Genomic DNA, 15523 nt, shown 5'->3' with positions numbered 1-15523 from the left:
TCAAGTCTACTATGTTAAAATTATGTCATTTGCCATTGCAGGCTCACTCCCTTTTCCTAGTCACGACTAGTAGAACTTATTTTTGCTTTAGGGATTTCCCCCCTTTTGTTAAGGATGTGCACTTGGGCACACTTTGAGGACCTCTTATGGTATATTGTATGGGTCCAAATCAGCTGTACTGACGTAATGCTTCTTTCTATATCAAGTTTGTCAGTCTTGTTTTAAAAATATATGAATGCTAGCTACTTTGCAGAAAAAAATCAATTTCCCTTGAAAATCAGTCAACACTTTGTGGCTTTGGTATATCTTTATTGTATAAGACCTTGTTCTTAAAAATCCATTGAATCTCTATGAACAGAGCCGACGAGTTTCCTTTGCCAATCCAATCTACCAGGAAGAATTGGCAGATGACATTGACAGGCGAAGTCCTGTGGTTAGAACCCATTCTTCTAATGGTTCTCAGTCTTTCCGAAGTATTAAATCTTCACCTAACCACCAAGCCAAGGTAATACCTGGAATTCTCTTATTTTATTTTTACTGAGAGAATGATCTCTGCGACATTGAAGAACATTGCAATAAACTAAGCTGCTTATAATCATACAAAAGAGTTGAGGCTTGGATTTGGAGATCTCTGTGCACAAGTAGAAAGCCTTTTCTGCTCCTCTGTCCATCCTAATTTAGCTGTTTGCGCCCCACCATAAACCACTCCTGTAGGTCAGTGGACCTTCCAGAGCAGTATGTGATGTGACATCTGCTGGTGGTGGGGAACCACCCACTTGTGTACATGATTATATGATTATTTTCGGCTCTACATTCAGGGAAGTAAAAATGGCAAGGTAACATGCCATTCTCTTAAATGTGGTTCACTAATTTAGTTTACCGAAGAAGTATTGGCTGTCGATAGTAGTATGTTCCATTCCTTTTCACTAGCCTTTGTCCCATTTTAGGCAAAAGATTTTAATAAGACTAGTCATAAGGTGTTAGGTAATTCCTATGATCCTGAGAGAGCTTTTTTCCTATCCAGCTTATTACTACTCCAACCAAAGGATCTCTGTCCCCAGGATCTCGTAGCCATAAATATAAGAGCTCAAAGAAGTGTTTAGTAAGATTTGCTTCGGCTTTATGTATATCTTCTCCATTTTCTCCTGTATTCAGCTTTTAAACTTAGCCAAATTAATAATTTTCTGTATTATTTAAGATCACCGAAATGGTCAAGGAGCCGCTACCAAGTCCTACAGAATGCATATATCCTGCATTAGTGGGCTGTAAAGCGCCAGTCGACACAATTTTGCCTCAGATTACTTCAAATATTTGGTAAGTAGGAAGTCACTGGGAAAGATTCCTGTGTCAAATGTTGAAGTATTCTTGACAAAGAAGACTGCTTGGGGCGTATGGGGGAAGGAAAGGGTATCTTCAAGGTGCAATTATTTTAATTAATTAATTTCTATACCTCCTTTCATTCAAGGATCAGAGGGTGATTTGCAATATAAAAGCAGAAAAATACCAAATTTTTCTGTGTATAAGACAATGCTTTTTGCTAAAAAAGGGGGGGGGAATTGGGTGTGAATGCAGAGGGGGGACGTGCGATTAATTGCAGCAGCAAGCAGGAGATTTGCAGCGGCGATCGGGCAGGTGATTGGTGGCTGCGGCAAGGCCTGCTGGTGATTGGTTGTGCCTGCAGCAATAGGCAGGTGATTGGCGGCTGCGGCAAGTGGGCGGGTGGGCTGTTGATGGCAGCGAGCGGGCAGACAGTTGGTGGCTGTGGCGAGATGTGTGATCGTCAGTGGCAGGCAGGTGGGTGAGCGATTGGCGGAAGTGACCTCCCCTACCCCCCATAAAAGCTAAACAACTTAATTTCTTAATTTTGGGTTTAAAATGTAGGGGTCGTCTTATACATGGAGGCATCTTATACACGGAAAAATACGGTACATAACATAGTAACAACAACAAAAACACCTCCCACTGTGTGCACAATTTAAAAGGGCATAGATTGTATAACCCAAAGGCCTAGGAGAAGAGGAATGTTTTTGTCCAGTGCCTAAAGATATGTAAAGGATGTGCCAAGCAAGCATCTCTGGAGAGAGCATTTGATAAACGAGCCATTGCTAAAAAGGCCCATTCTCATGTTGCCACCCTCCAAGCCTCTCATGGAGGGGGCACATGAAGAAGGGCCTCAGATGATGATTGCAGGATCTGGGTCGGTATATACAAGGAGAAGCAGTCTTTGAGGTATTGTGTTCCTGAGCTGTTTAAGGCTCTGCGCTGCTCACTTAGAGCTACCAACACAATGCTGTTCTCTCCTTTTTGTGTTATGTTTTGTTTCCTTGCCCCCATCCCACTCTGGCCTACTAGACACTCATCTTGGTTAGGAATTTTTAAGACATGCGGATGGCAGATGAGGTAGGGAAGTCCTGGGTGCAAACTTCCTTCTCTTCCTCATAGCAACCACTGCAGCTGAAATGGGCCTTTGAAGATAAGCAGTAGTCATCCGCTGCAAGATTGGAAGCGAATGCTTCCAGCACCTCATGATGTCGACTCATTGTTATGAATGATACAAGGAAGGGAGCTAGGGATTCCTAGGAAGTTCCAACGTTTTGTTTGATCTCACTTTGCTAAAGAGGTTTTTTTTTAAATCTGGCCACCCGCTAAGTGTGATAGGTGGGTTGTTTTTTAAACTTTGGTGCGTATAGCTGGAGGAAATTCCAGTTTGGTCTGGGAGATTGAGACCTCCTCCCTAGCAGAGGAGTTAAACTGCAAGCTGGCCCTGTCTCCTGTTGATGGAGTGACAAACCAATTGTCTTCCTTATTCTCACCAGAACATGTCTACCTTCACACAGTGTTTCTTGACATACAAATTTCAGAAGTAGAGCTGTTGCATGCAGAGAAATTGGGGGTGGGGCTCAAGTGCCTGTCCCACCTTTCTTCCAGCAAATTCCCCACACAGCCACCCAAGCTTCTGAATAAAGGATTTATGCACGCATTTTGAAAGTAGAAGAGTTGCATATACATAGACTAGATATTGGGTAACTATTTGTAGAAATCCTGTGTTAAAGCAGAAAAATGATTTTTGAAAAGAGTCCTTTTGTCTTTCAAAGATAAGCATTTTAATGTGGTTGTCTTTCTTACCTTGTCCATAGAATGTTACGTAAGAAGAGGTGGGGGGACTAACACTTCTCCCTTTGATTTGGCTAAGGGCAAGGGGATTAGGACAACTCATTCGAGCAAAGAACATCAGGACTGTAGGTGACTTGAGTTCTCTGACATCAGCCGAGATCAAAACTCTTCCCATTCGTTCTCCCAAAGTATCCAATGTTAAAAGAGCTCTTAAAGGATACCATGACCAACAGGTTAGTTTCTTTGCATTATAATAAAATAAGTAAAATCTGAAATGTGGGCTTGTTTTTGTATCAGAAATATTTTTTGCGGAACACTTAGTCCAAGAGGCATTATTTTGTATTGTTTATATTGCAGTTTTATGTTGAGATCTTTTCTGAGATCTACGGGTATAGGGCAGTATACAGATTTAAATCATCATCATCATCACTACTATTTGAAATTAAAATAAAAAGAGCAAGTCTGATCACACAACAAGATGTTGCCATGTATCCACTATTCATAACAGGAGTGCTTCTGTCCAGGGCTTTACCAGTGTGGAACTTTGAGCCTTGTTTGAGTTTAGCAGGTGAAAGGGAAGACTGCTCTGTTACTACTGCTCTTCTTGCTTTGCATTTGCTGGGAAATGGAATAATATCTACAAAGATATGTATTCTTTTCTTGTTTCCTATCCTCCTGAAATCACTGTATTATAGAGCACTTAGGCTCTGGTTTAGAGTTGACTTCCAGGCTCTAGTACTTGAGGACTTTACTGCTATGCAGCAGAAAGAGGAAAGATTATAGAGAGTGTAAAAGGAGCAAGGTGTCAGCTTCCTCACCTTCATGAAGAAACCCCACATAGCATGGGGATGGGAGGTAATAAAACACCTTGTGGAACACATTTCCCTTACCTGCTTCCCTTCCCTCTCCATGCTAAAGCTGTCACACTTCAGCAAGTCAATGTCCGACTTCTTCCCCTTCCTTAATTTAAAAATCTTGAACTGGACTCAACTGCCCTCAATCTTTCATATGTCCTGGAACTCAATGAATGTAGGCTTTTGTTTAGTCATTTGGGGGTTCCTCTCCAAAAATGTACAGCTACGTTTTTTAAAATGTAAGCTTATAGTTGCAAGGTAGTTCTGCTTTTATTTTTTGTACAAAAAATTCTATCCCACCTTTATGTTGCATATGCAATACTCAGGGTGAGTAAGAGCAGCTAAAACAAACTATGAACTGCAGTAGCATTCCAAAATACATAACTGGGAAATTAAAGACAACATGGGCGGTAACAAAGATGGCAGATATAAGAGGGATATGGTATTATACAAAGAGAGATATATAGTGTATTCTAAAAATCCACACAATACATTCTGCTTGACTTACAACATTGCGTAACACAATGCTGGATCCGCAAGCACCTATGAATTGCAAGACCAGCGAATAATACTCATGCAGAGTATCTTATCTCTCCTGAGCAGAAACACTTCTTCTTTGTCTGGATTAATTCTTTTTAAGAGTTAGCAGCCATCCAACCCATTACTGTTTCCAGACACTGATTCAGAACTTCAGCAGCTTTCCTGGTACTCATGGCCCCCAGACACCCCCTCCTCCTGTTGAAGAAGGAATGCTATTAATTAGCTATAAATTATATTTCTCATCTGTATTCAATTTTGCTTCCAATTGAAATATATTGCAATAAAATCTCTTTCCCCCCCCCCCTCCCCCAAATGTGCAGGTACGATCTCGTGGATTTGAAGAAAATGCTAGCCTGGATGATGTAGAAAAGCCAGTGAATGGCATTGATGAGAAGTCCTGTTCCACAAATGAAGATAAAATGGAAACAGGTAAATATTGCTTGCCATTGTGCAGTTTTGATGCCTGAACTGGAATGCAGACTGGGTATGTTTGCTTCCCAGGTTAAATCCATTGTCTACATTACCTGTAGCAGTGTGATTGCTGTCATTCCACAGCTGGTCCAAAAAGGGCAAGCAATTTCTCCTATATGATTAAGGATGTTACACACCATTCTAGCATTGCCTACCCATTAGGGCTGTAGTTAGTATGGTATGTACCGTATTTTTTGCACCATAACACTCACTTTTTTCCTCCTAGAAAGTAAGGGGAAATGTCTGTGCGTGTTATGGAGTGAATGCCTACGGATGGCGGGGAGATCTGCTGCAGTTGTGAGCAGAGGATCCATGGTTCCCCTTCCTTCCCTCCTCCGTGGCTCGCTTTGAAACAGCAAAGTGGGAGAAGAGCCGCTGAGTGGGGAGGAGAAAGGAACAGGGAGCCTGCTTGCTTTAAAGGAGCAAAGCGGGAGAGGAGAGGAGCCGCTTACACGGGTCACCCCAAATTCACCAGCAGATCACATAGCATGTCCATGGCTACAGCTTGCACCAAAAAAATCACACACCCACTGTTGCCTGGGGCTGCAGTGGTGCAAAAACGTGGTTACAAAGCATGGATCCACATGGATCCTCAGGATTTTTGCATTGGGCTACCCCAAACTCACCGTCAGATCACATGTCTGTGGTCACAGCATGAACCACAAAAATCATACATCCACTGTTTCGTTCAGAATTTTTTTTCTTGTTTTCCTCCTCTAAAAACTATGTGCGTGTTATGGTCGGGTGCGTGTTATAGAGCGAAAAATACGGTAATTGCACAAATAAGAATTGTGGACTCGTTGAATTTGAGTAGGGCTCTAGTTTGATTCTAAATAGGAAATCTCTGTATGTGTGAACTTTCTTTCTTCCTAGACTTGAGCGAGCCAGTTTCCTCCACTGCAGATGAGCAATCAACTACAGACCTTTTGGCCCAGATTGATATACTTGCTCCGCAGTTTACTTCTGAAAATCTTCTCAACTATTCAGTGAGTGAACTCTTTGAAATGCAAGAGAAACTACATAGCATGACAAACTGTATTATGAAAAACCTGCAGGCTCGTTGGAAGTCACCAACCCGGGAAAGCACTGTTTAATCATCTGTACTTATCTCTCAGAAGAGAAGACTCAGAAGAGTGAGACATTTTTGTTTCTAAAATCCCTTTATTTTTATTTGAGCTGAACACTCACTTAAAAACATCCCAGAAGAATAAAAGAGATCTTCGTCACTCAAGGCAGGTATGGCATCAGTCTGTATATCTTAATAAGTAAGTTTGGTACATTCACTATTCAAGTGTTTTTATTGCTGTTGCGCACAGTTTCCCACAAAAAAATCAACTTGCTGAGTATTTTAACTATATTTTTGAATGCAGATTTATATTTTATTCCTATATTTAAAAACAGCAACAAAGTTCACTATGCGGAATGAATCTTGAGATGCTGAGTGATTTACCAAAAGTGATGCCAACTTTTTTGCTACTGGTGTTTTGGAAAACAGTGGCTCTATAGTCTGTCTTCATATTAAGATGTACTGTACTTAGTGCTTCAAAAAAAAAGTATTTCCAAACAATTTTTCTACCATTTCACAGCTCTATTTTTGCATGCACTTATTATGCAAAAAGGAGAAAAATGTATAACGGTATGAAATTCTGATGCAGTATTTTCAAGCTCAAATCTCATGTGCTACAGAATTTTTATATTTATCGGAGTTATACTTGTCCCACTCTCAGAGTCATGTCAATTAGACATAAATAACTGTACATTATGTGTAGATAATAGCAATTCTAGACATTATTAATTATGATCTGAGATTTGTTAAAACATTGGATGGGAAAAATTGTGTTTGTATAAAGCACACAGTTTGCCGTTCTGGAGAAGTAACAATGGGATCTGTTTCACTTTTTTGGCAATAAATATATATGTATATATGAATAAAATAATGAACTCTTATTTAGAATTGTATTTTGAAGAGAACTTGGTTTTAATTGTGTCTTGATTTAATGGATCTGGCAGTTCCTTTTTCATCTAAATCTGTTGAAATGGGCTTTGAAAAGGGAATTGAAGTAGAGCTTGGAGAGATACCCTCCTCCCACTTCAGGTCTTGCATGGTCCTATTATTTAGTGTCTTTTAGTGCTTGTCCTTCATTGGGCTAGTGTCCTGGCCTCTTAATGCTGTTTTGCTGGCTGGGGTTGATGGGAATTGGGCCTCAAACTCCTGGAGGGCATCATGTTGCAGGAGGGAACTCTAAACATTTTTCTTTGAAATATATGCTTATATGTCTACCCAGAACTTAGTTTGGTATGTGGGTGTAGATTGATAAACATCATGATATGATTTAAGGCAATGTACAGATACTTTATTCTGACTGAATTCAGTGCTGAGCTTTCAGATACTTATGTGGTTAGTATGTATTGCTACTAGCATTTAATCACTCTGTCATGCTGGCAGTGAGCTACACCCAGAATTAGCCTGTTTCACCCCCCAAATCTACATTAGATACAAACAGGTTTCAATCTGAGTAGGGTTCTCAGCTGATAACTGGTGGCAATTGAGTCTTTGTTTCATTGTATATTTGCATATGAAAGAGGTCTGAAGGGAAAATGCTTTGTTGCAGTAAGAAATTTCTTGTGTGTGTGTTTTTTAGGTTTTTATTGTTTAATTGGTTTTAGTATTTAATTTGCGTCTGTAAGTTGATTTGAGTCATTTTATTAAGTGTTTTACTCAGCAGAAGGAATGTCTCTTTAATCATTAATATTTTTCTAAGATACAAAATCAAGGAAACTTTGTAGTAGCTTAGAGTTTTTAATGTAGTGAATTCCATTGATTGTTGCATCCCATCTATATAGATGCAGAGAGGATGTATTGCAGAAGAGGCAGGTTATGTACTATGTTGGTAGAGCTGGTAGGGGCTTTGTTGAACTCCCAAGGGATGGGAAACTGCTTAATAAGGAGTCACAGTTTGAGAGTGTGCTATGGGCCACATTTCACTCCCACCCATCTGTAGTGGCTACTCTTACCTTGCAGCTGCATTTCTCAGATTTCTTCAGGTGAAAGATGCTCTTCTTTAGCAGTGTAATTTGTCTCATCCCAGAAGGAGGTGTTTCTGCAGGAGCTAGTCAAACCATTCATCACCACAGTTGCAAGAAGACACTGCCAAGGTATGTTAGCCCTAAGGTGTTTGGGGGATCCTACAGCAGGCTTCTCCTGGCTCTTGGAAGGAGGGTGTGTGTTAGTAAATATTTTTCCCTTTGCTGGGTGATAAGCTTTTCAACATTGCAGTGTATCACTGTAGCGTGATGTTTGGCTGGTGATACATCACAGTGCTGAAAAGCAGGTGGCGGAACAAACTGCATCGGCCCCAAACCACCTCGGTGAGACCATGGTGCATTGAAGGGCTGGGGCTAATGCAGCTTGTCCCTCTGCTGCACTGAGGTAGGAATGAGTTGCATCAACTCCAGCACCTTCACCCTGTGGTATATTGTGGGTGAAACCACCATTGCACTCTGGTCCTCTATCATCCTGGGCCATACATTGCCCAGGCCTAGTTGAGCCTGGCAGACAATACATTTCCAAGGCACACATCAGTTGATGAATGGTGTCAGTTAAGGTTCCTTTCCTCTCGATGACATCAGATGAATAGTAAGAGTCTGTTGGCTACAGGGAAGAACTGGGAGGAGCTAGCAGCATTTGTGCTTATCCATGGTTCTGGATTTCCTCTGCACACATCCATTTGGAATTGAGCATCCAGTGTTCTGTTTCTCACCTCCAGCATAAATTAAGCATATAACTACATTTGCAGAGCTGTGAAATTTATTAGTCACCACTTGGAGAGGGAGTACCAGGACCAAAGAACACTCAGATGAATAAGGCATGCATCAGCGTTCTGTAAGCAGACAAGAGGAGGGGCTTTCCCACATATAGTTTGGCTGGTTTGAGATGTTAGCTTTACATAATTGCTTACTTGAAACAGAAATAAATACATTTGGCTATTTTTATAATATCACAGGAGAACACAACATCTCTTGATAAGAAAAGCATTAAAACCAACACAGATTAGATGTTTCATTAAAAAAGAGTAAGATTAGTTTGGACTATGAGCATGATTCCAAACAAAGAGGTTGACAATACAGTGGAACTGAGCGCCAAACAATTCTCTTTTAGATAATGTTTCAATACACAAGTCCATTTAATCAAGGTAGTGATGGAGGCTGCCATGTTGGTATTTCCCACTGGTTCTGTGATGACTAGAATGAGAGAATGTTTGTTGTGTAAAAGGCAATGCATATATCATATATCAACGGGAAAATAATAAGGCATCTGAGAAAGTGTTTAAGGATTATAGCGGGCAGCCATTTTGTGAGGTGCCTTTTTATTTACCTTGTCAAAATGTCTCATGGAATATTGCCTCCATTTTGGCTTAAACAGCTTCTACATAGTTAGCTGGAAGCATGCCTGTTTTGCCTGTTCTTTGCACAGTCCCATACATCCAGCCTTCATCAATGGCCTGGACATTGACGATTGCATCACCATCTTTGAAGGAGACTTCATCAGCATCTGCTGCAGTATAGTCATACATGGCGCGATACGTCTTCTGTGGTGGTCATTTTAAAAGAAGAATAAATGCTGTTAGATTACCACCACACATGCAGTATGTTGGGCTAAACCATTTAAAATACCTTCAGTTTGCATTAAATTGCAATAATTTACTGAACTCTTATGATTATAGTGGTAGAAATGCTGGTCATTAAAAAAAATTTTATTGTGAGTTGCTTTGAGCTCAGCTTTGTTGGTATAAAAGATTATATAAATATTAAATAATATTTTACAGAAAGAAAAGTAGTGTTTAGAAATAAGACTGTTGTTCTCTTCCATTTGTAAATGTACATTCAAGAGAACAATGTTGACCATTAATTTAGACATGTAGGTTTTTCTCCCCAATGCAACACAGGGATGCAATTCAGAAATCTAGTTCTTTGTACTTGTTACTCTTGCCATATGATAATTTATTTTCCTTACCCCTGCAGTAGATGGATGAGAGGGGATGGAAGAGACTGTTGTCTGCTGGGTAGCAACAGAAGATGACCGTTGTTGTGGCAGCTCTACAGTTTTAGCGTGTTTGTAGTCCACTGGAAAGGGAAATGAAAAAATTGAATAATGAGAAACCAGCTGGAAGCTTTGATTCTCTTCAATAATTTAGCTGTGTTTTAATAAAACTTAAATGGGGCTTGGTTGCATTTTATGAGGGAATGGTGACAGCAGATGTAAATCAGCAAAGATGATGTGGCTGTGTCATTTTAGATAAGTAGTTCTAGTTAAAAAAAACACACAAGAATATTGCTATACAGAACTGTATTCTACCAGTGTGCTAACTCTCCCCCCCACCCCCTGGACTTGTCCAATGCTTGCTATTTTCTGCCCAGAAAAATAGCACAAAAGGACGTAGAACTATTATCTGAAAGACAAATAAAGCTCTTTAGAACAAAGTGTCTCCCTACTATCTCTAATAGTATATAGCAGCTTGCATTGAACTATCTACTGCATTTTTTGGCAATTCTGCTTTGTTAGTGCTGCCTGTCCGTTATAATCACACTACCCAAATTCACCTGAGTTTTGAAACATTACTGCATCATTTATTCCCTGTCTCCCCAGCCTGGGCACCTCCACACCATGCTCCTGTATGACCAGATTTGCAAGAAGCCCCAACTTAATAAATATTCAAATTTGTAGTTATGTCACTGGGGGAAGAGGGACAGAATTGTTTCCTGCAAAGCCTCTTTGTCTTTGGTCCTTATGAAACATATGGAAAAGTAACCATAACGAATGCTCTTAATGTTTTTTTGTTTTTACAATTTGTTAATATTATTAAAAGGCAAGGCTTTGAACCTTGCCCCCCCCCACCGCCTTGAAATAGCAGTACGCACAACCTGAAGAGGTATCCCTGCAAGATAAGTGTAGCCTTGAGTCCCTTGTACCTGATGTAGTTGTGGTAAAGAAGCCTCCATTGCTGTAATAGGACATGTGCTGATCGGCAGCCTCTGAATGTTCAGATTTTTCATCTCCAGCACTGAGGCTCAGTGCACTGGCAGAGCGGGATTGCTCTCGGCTACGTCGCTGGGCTTGAACTAGGGAAGAAAGATGAAGAAATTTACAGTGATGTCTTGAGGAGGAGCGTACTTGGTCAAAGGCAAAATTAACTAAAAATCAAAGTGGAAAGTTACATTGTGGAGTGTTTAAAGCATTAAAACTGTAGGATAAAGGCTTGTATCCATCCACAGCCATTTGCATAATGTTACAGGATGCAAAACATACCAGTAATCAAGTGTAAGCTTCTAGATTGAATGTTGTCTTCTGCTGGGTCATAGTCAAAGACTGATCCAGGATTAGTACGCCACACACGAAGATCTGCAGAAGACGGGTGGGGTATTTTAGTTTTATCCTTCGCCTCTGACTTCATAGGTATAAGAAAACACATTTGCAGAATCCAACAGGTCTTAAAATGGAATTCACATAGCAAAAAACTAATTTAGGAAATGCTTTGCAACTCACTGCTGAAATGTGACTTGACCAGAATGTTTAATGAATGGGAAAGAATGTTATTCTTTTACATTTTAACAATGTTGACCCACCAGCAACAAATAAAGTTGCACCATTAGGGAAGAGCCCTTAGCGCAGTTGTCAAATGTATCATTTGCATGTACATTCTCCAGTATCTGGTAGGTAGGATGTGTGCCTGGTGCACCACTGATAGCAGGAGGTGACCACATGGAGTGCAAATACAATGCAACTGTAAATGTTACAGATATGTGGGTGGAGTAGATGATAGTGGGCCAAATGGACCACCTCAGTATAAGGCACTTTCTCATGAATTAGTATGTGTTGTCCTCAAAAATATGTAAGGTAAGGAAGAAGTGAATTGTCCAAGCAGATTTGGTTAACTGGGAACAATTACAAGCATAGGGTTCAGGACTCATGTATTCAATATCAATTTAACAAGGCAGAAGAGTGCGTGTGTTTGATGTGAAATCACATCACTATAAATAATTTTCTACATATATTGTCAACTGTGACCATTATGTAAAGTTCACTTACAGAGGGGAAAAACCAAAGCATAAAATCAGAGTACCTGTATTCATTTCTTGATCTTGATCTATCCGTTTCCGCTCCATTTCCACAACTCGTCTCTGAATGCCCCTGTAGTTAATATCACTGAAATCCTGCATGTTCTTCTTGACACGTTCTGTTATGGGGTCAGTAACTACAGGTGTGAAGCTGCCTTTGCTCTTTTCAAAGTCTTCATGGTATTTCACCTGGAATTTTCAAGGTAAGACATGGGTAGCTGGAATGGACATGCCATTAATTGTAGAAGGCAAGCAGAAATATAAATTCCTTAACTAGTTCAGAACTAGTTCAGAAGTGTTCACCAGATATGTCCATTTCTGTGACAGCAAACCTGATCTCTGCATTAGGGCTAGGCGATATTTGGTTTTCAGCATCATCAATATGTCACCAGCTAAACATCACTATATACAGATACCACGATGTCTGAAATAAGGATGGTGGCTTCGTGGTTTTCCCCACATTGGGATTTTTGCTGGTGCCTACTCTTGTGATTCACTGTCCCCTGCAGGAGGCAGGGAGAGCTGAGCCAGCAGAGTTAACAGGCCGCGGGAATCAAGAGAAGCACTGGTTGACTTCAGATTTTCCCCCACGTTTATTTTTGTAAAGCATGTGTGCGTGCAGCATAATTTGTGATATATTGCCAGGTCAAAAATTATGAAACTGTTATCATAATAACGGCTTCAAAGCAGTTTTTGGACAATATATCACCCAGCCCCACTCTGCATTTACCTTTTAATTAAATTTGTGCCTGGAACAGTTTCACCTTAAGGCATACTGAGCACTGCTAAATAAGTCACCATGGCTGGTTTTACTTGTGCAGCCAGTTTCTTGGCTGCAAATACTTACGGTGGAAATGTGTCGCTGCGTCTCCCGAACACGTCTCATTTCAGGGGTATCCAGGACAAAGGCCGCTTTACCTTGTACTTGTTTCCGGAAACTATCAGAGTAGAGGACCTAACAAAATGAGTAGATGTGAATAAACGTGGCCCAGCCAGTGAGAGAGCAGATTTTAAGAGAGGTTTTATGTAGAAATGAGGCATGAGTGAAGAAGTGCTGAAGGCAGATGCAAACATGATGTGATCACCATTGATGGGCTCATCACAAGATTATGCCACAGGTTTTTTTTACTAACTATAAATTGTGTGCCTTTGGAAGGTAATGGCTAATGTAAGAGCATTATCTTATTGATTTACATCGTTTCCAAACCCACCCCAAGAACTGTAGGCGAAGCATAACACTCAAAAGAATAGCAATAAAATAGCAGAACACAGAAAGCTGCCTTAAATCAGGTCGCATTATTTGTCTGTCTTGCCTACTCTGACTTGCAGGAACTCAAGGGTCTCAAGCAAAGGAAGTCTTTCACAGCACCTGCTATCTCCTTTTAAACAAAGGATGCCGGCCCTTATACCTGGGACCTTCTGCATTTGAAGCATGTACTCTTAACCTACCACTGACTCAGAGTCCTTCCTAAAATAAAACGTCAACTAAGTGAGCAATACTCTGTTACTCAAAAGCAACCCCAGTTTAATGATGCAAGCCTTCATTCCAGGGTATTCTTATTTTATAGCACTTCTAGAAAATGCTCAGGCTTAAGACTTCCACCGTCTCATGGCAGCCTTCAAGAGACCTCCTCTACATGCCCTTATTGTGGCAACTCAAAGTACAGATAATCTTCTCTCATTAAGGAATATAAGAAAAGGGGGGTCTCCGGCTGTTCCCAGCACCTTGAATTGTGTCTAGAAAGAAACAAAGGGACACAACGGACCATAAAGCACAAGAATGGGTTCTAGGTGTCCTACTCCCATCAAGCATTTCTCCTTCCACTGCATTGATTACCAGCAGAAGTTGTTTAAAAAGTATCCAAGGACAGCCCAGTGTGGAGTGCATGGTAGCAATCCAACCAAAAGTTGCATAGGCAACAATGACTCTTGGAACATTATGGCAAAATTTCACCAGAAATGTATGGAGGTGGCCTCCCCAAGCAATTCCCAGCAAATGAGTGGGTGGTGATGTCAAGAGTCCATCCTTTCCACACACCCTACCTTTTGCTTGGTCATATCAGCAGTTGCTTATATAGAAAAACATATATAATCTGGTTAGAAATAGTGGTCAGTTCGTCCATTCTTCAGAGCCCTCCTGGCTTTCCAAACAGATTCGTTCTCTATATTCAAAATGCAACCCCCCAACTATTCCCCAAACAAACAACCTGATTTTTTTTCCTGTCTTGAGACACAGCAGTAGATCATATGAATTAAAATGGTATCAACTCTGCTATTTCCCAGGCTGGATCTAGACTGATCTTCTAAACGTAGAATAAAACATTCTATAGCATTTAATGGCAGCTTCCCTTTGCCGGTGGCTCGCTACTTTGTAGCACCCTCTGGTGTCACATTTTAATAACACATTTCTAGCATTTTAAACAAGTGTAGATCTGTCCCCAGTTGTCCCTCCTACATATATAGGCTCTTGACCAGGAGATGGTTGGCCAGAGGGACTGAACAGCCCTAAACGGACCCTGGGAGATGGAAGAAAAGCAATGGTTAGTGCTGTTGTCTCCAGCAGTTTATTTCCCATAGAGCTTAAGCATCAATTAACTTAAATAGAATGTACTAATACCCCCCCCCAAAAAAACCCTACCCCTGTAAGAGTCTGCCACCCTATGCTGATTTTCTCTATAACCATTTATTTGGCTAGATCCTGCAAAACCAGCCTGCAAGTGTTGCCATCAATTAAGTACTAATGGACACACAGTAATAAAGGTCCTTCAGTGGAAACTTCTGGATGAGAATAGGGACAAGAAAGCAAGCTATAATTTTGACCACCTCTTGGTCATGCCAATTGTGTCGGCTCTGATGCTGTCCTTGTTGAACTGGCTCAACAACTGGCTCTCTCTTTGTAAATCTTGCTGCGAAAACATTTAAGATTGAAGTAGGCTTCTCAGATCAGTTAAGTACAGAAGGGGAGACTTGTATGCAATATGCAAACAGAGCTCCCCCTTTCCTTTGAATTCATTTGGTACCTGCCTCTGGGTTTTGTATGCTGAATACATTTCTGGAACGAGCTGGTGCACAGAATATATGTGCAAATACTGAGCACTTGCCAATTTAATTAAGCTGCTCTCTGTAGGCCTGGGAACAAAGCGTTTGCTACGCCCCTCCCCCTGAGCTAGGGACACCATCTTGGACCTTTGTATTTATGTAGACTATCGGCTGTTTTAAAGAAAGATTTAAAAAACACAGAACAAACACCATTTCATTTGGTTAAAAACATCAGTAAACACATGATGTTACAAAATGTTTAGAGACCATTCAACTGTTATTTGAGGTCAGTGGTTGCTTAGAAATCCTTAAACTATATTTCAATGTAAATTCTACATAACTAGGAATAAGAAACAATTAGAAACATATTTTAGGTGACATTTTTAGTA

The 15523-nt window shown here is 40.5% G+C and overlaps 2 protein-coding genes across 53 annotated transcripts in view; one reads left to right on the top strand and one right to left on the bottom strand.

Annotated features, from left to right (window-relative positions):
* Positions 1–6938, top strand: part of RIF1 (replication timing regulatory factor 1) — a 37795-nt gene extending 30857 nt beyond the window's left edge. For 2 of the 3 annotated variants that reach the window (XM_083578281.1, XM_083578282.1), the window contains exons 30-35: positions 359–505; positions 1025–1102; positions 1199–1314; positions 3194–3347; positions 4829–4937; positions 5853–6938. In XM_083578281.1, the coding sequence (XP_083434407.1) occupies positions 359–505; positions 1025–1102; positions 1199–1314; positions 3194–3347; positions 4829–4937; positions 5853–6073 (825 nt within the window). In that variant the 3' untranslated portion in view covers positions 6074–6938. The remainder of the gene's footprint in view (positions 1–358; positions 506–1024; positions 1103–1198; positions 1315–3193; positions 3348–4828; positions 4938–5852) is intronic. The other variant, XM_083578283.1, reaches the window with a different exon arrangement.
* The window catches only part of NEB (nebulin), a 160132-nt gene continuing 148828 nt past the window's right edge, over positions 4220–15523 (bottom strand). For 47 of the 50 annotated variants that reach the window (XM_083577797.1, XM_083577841.1, XM_083577826.1 and 44 more), the window contains 6 exons: positions 12943–13050; positions 12101–12284; positions 11287–11379; positions 10950–11099; positions 9994–10103; positions 8770–9568 (listed from right to left, as the gene is read on the bottom strand). In XM_083577797.1, coding sequence (XP_083433923.1) covers positions 9395–9568; positions 9994–10103; positions 10950–11099; positions 11287–11379; positions 12101–12284; positions 12943–13050 — 819 coding nt within the window. In that variant the 3' untranslated portion in view covers positions 8770–9394. Of the gene's footprint in view, positions 4701–8769; positions 9569–9993; positions 10104–10949; positions 11100–11286; positions 11380–12100; positions 12285–12942; positions 13051–15523 lie in introns of those variants that run through there. The other 3 variants (XM_083577808.1, XM_083577846.1, XM_083577799.1) reach the window with 1 other exon arrangement.

The sequence above is a fragment of the Podarcis filfolensis genome, assembly GCF_964270895.1.
Source record: "Podarcis filfolensis genome assembly, chromosome: 1".
NCBI lineage: Eukaryota > Metazoa > Chordata > Lepidosauria > Squamata > Lacertidae > Podarcis > Podarcis filfolensis.
The sequence above is the reverse complement of the archived record's forward strand: the minus strand, read 5'-3'. Positions and strand labels throughout refer to the sequence as shown.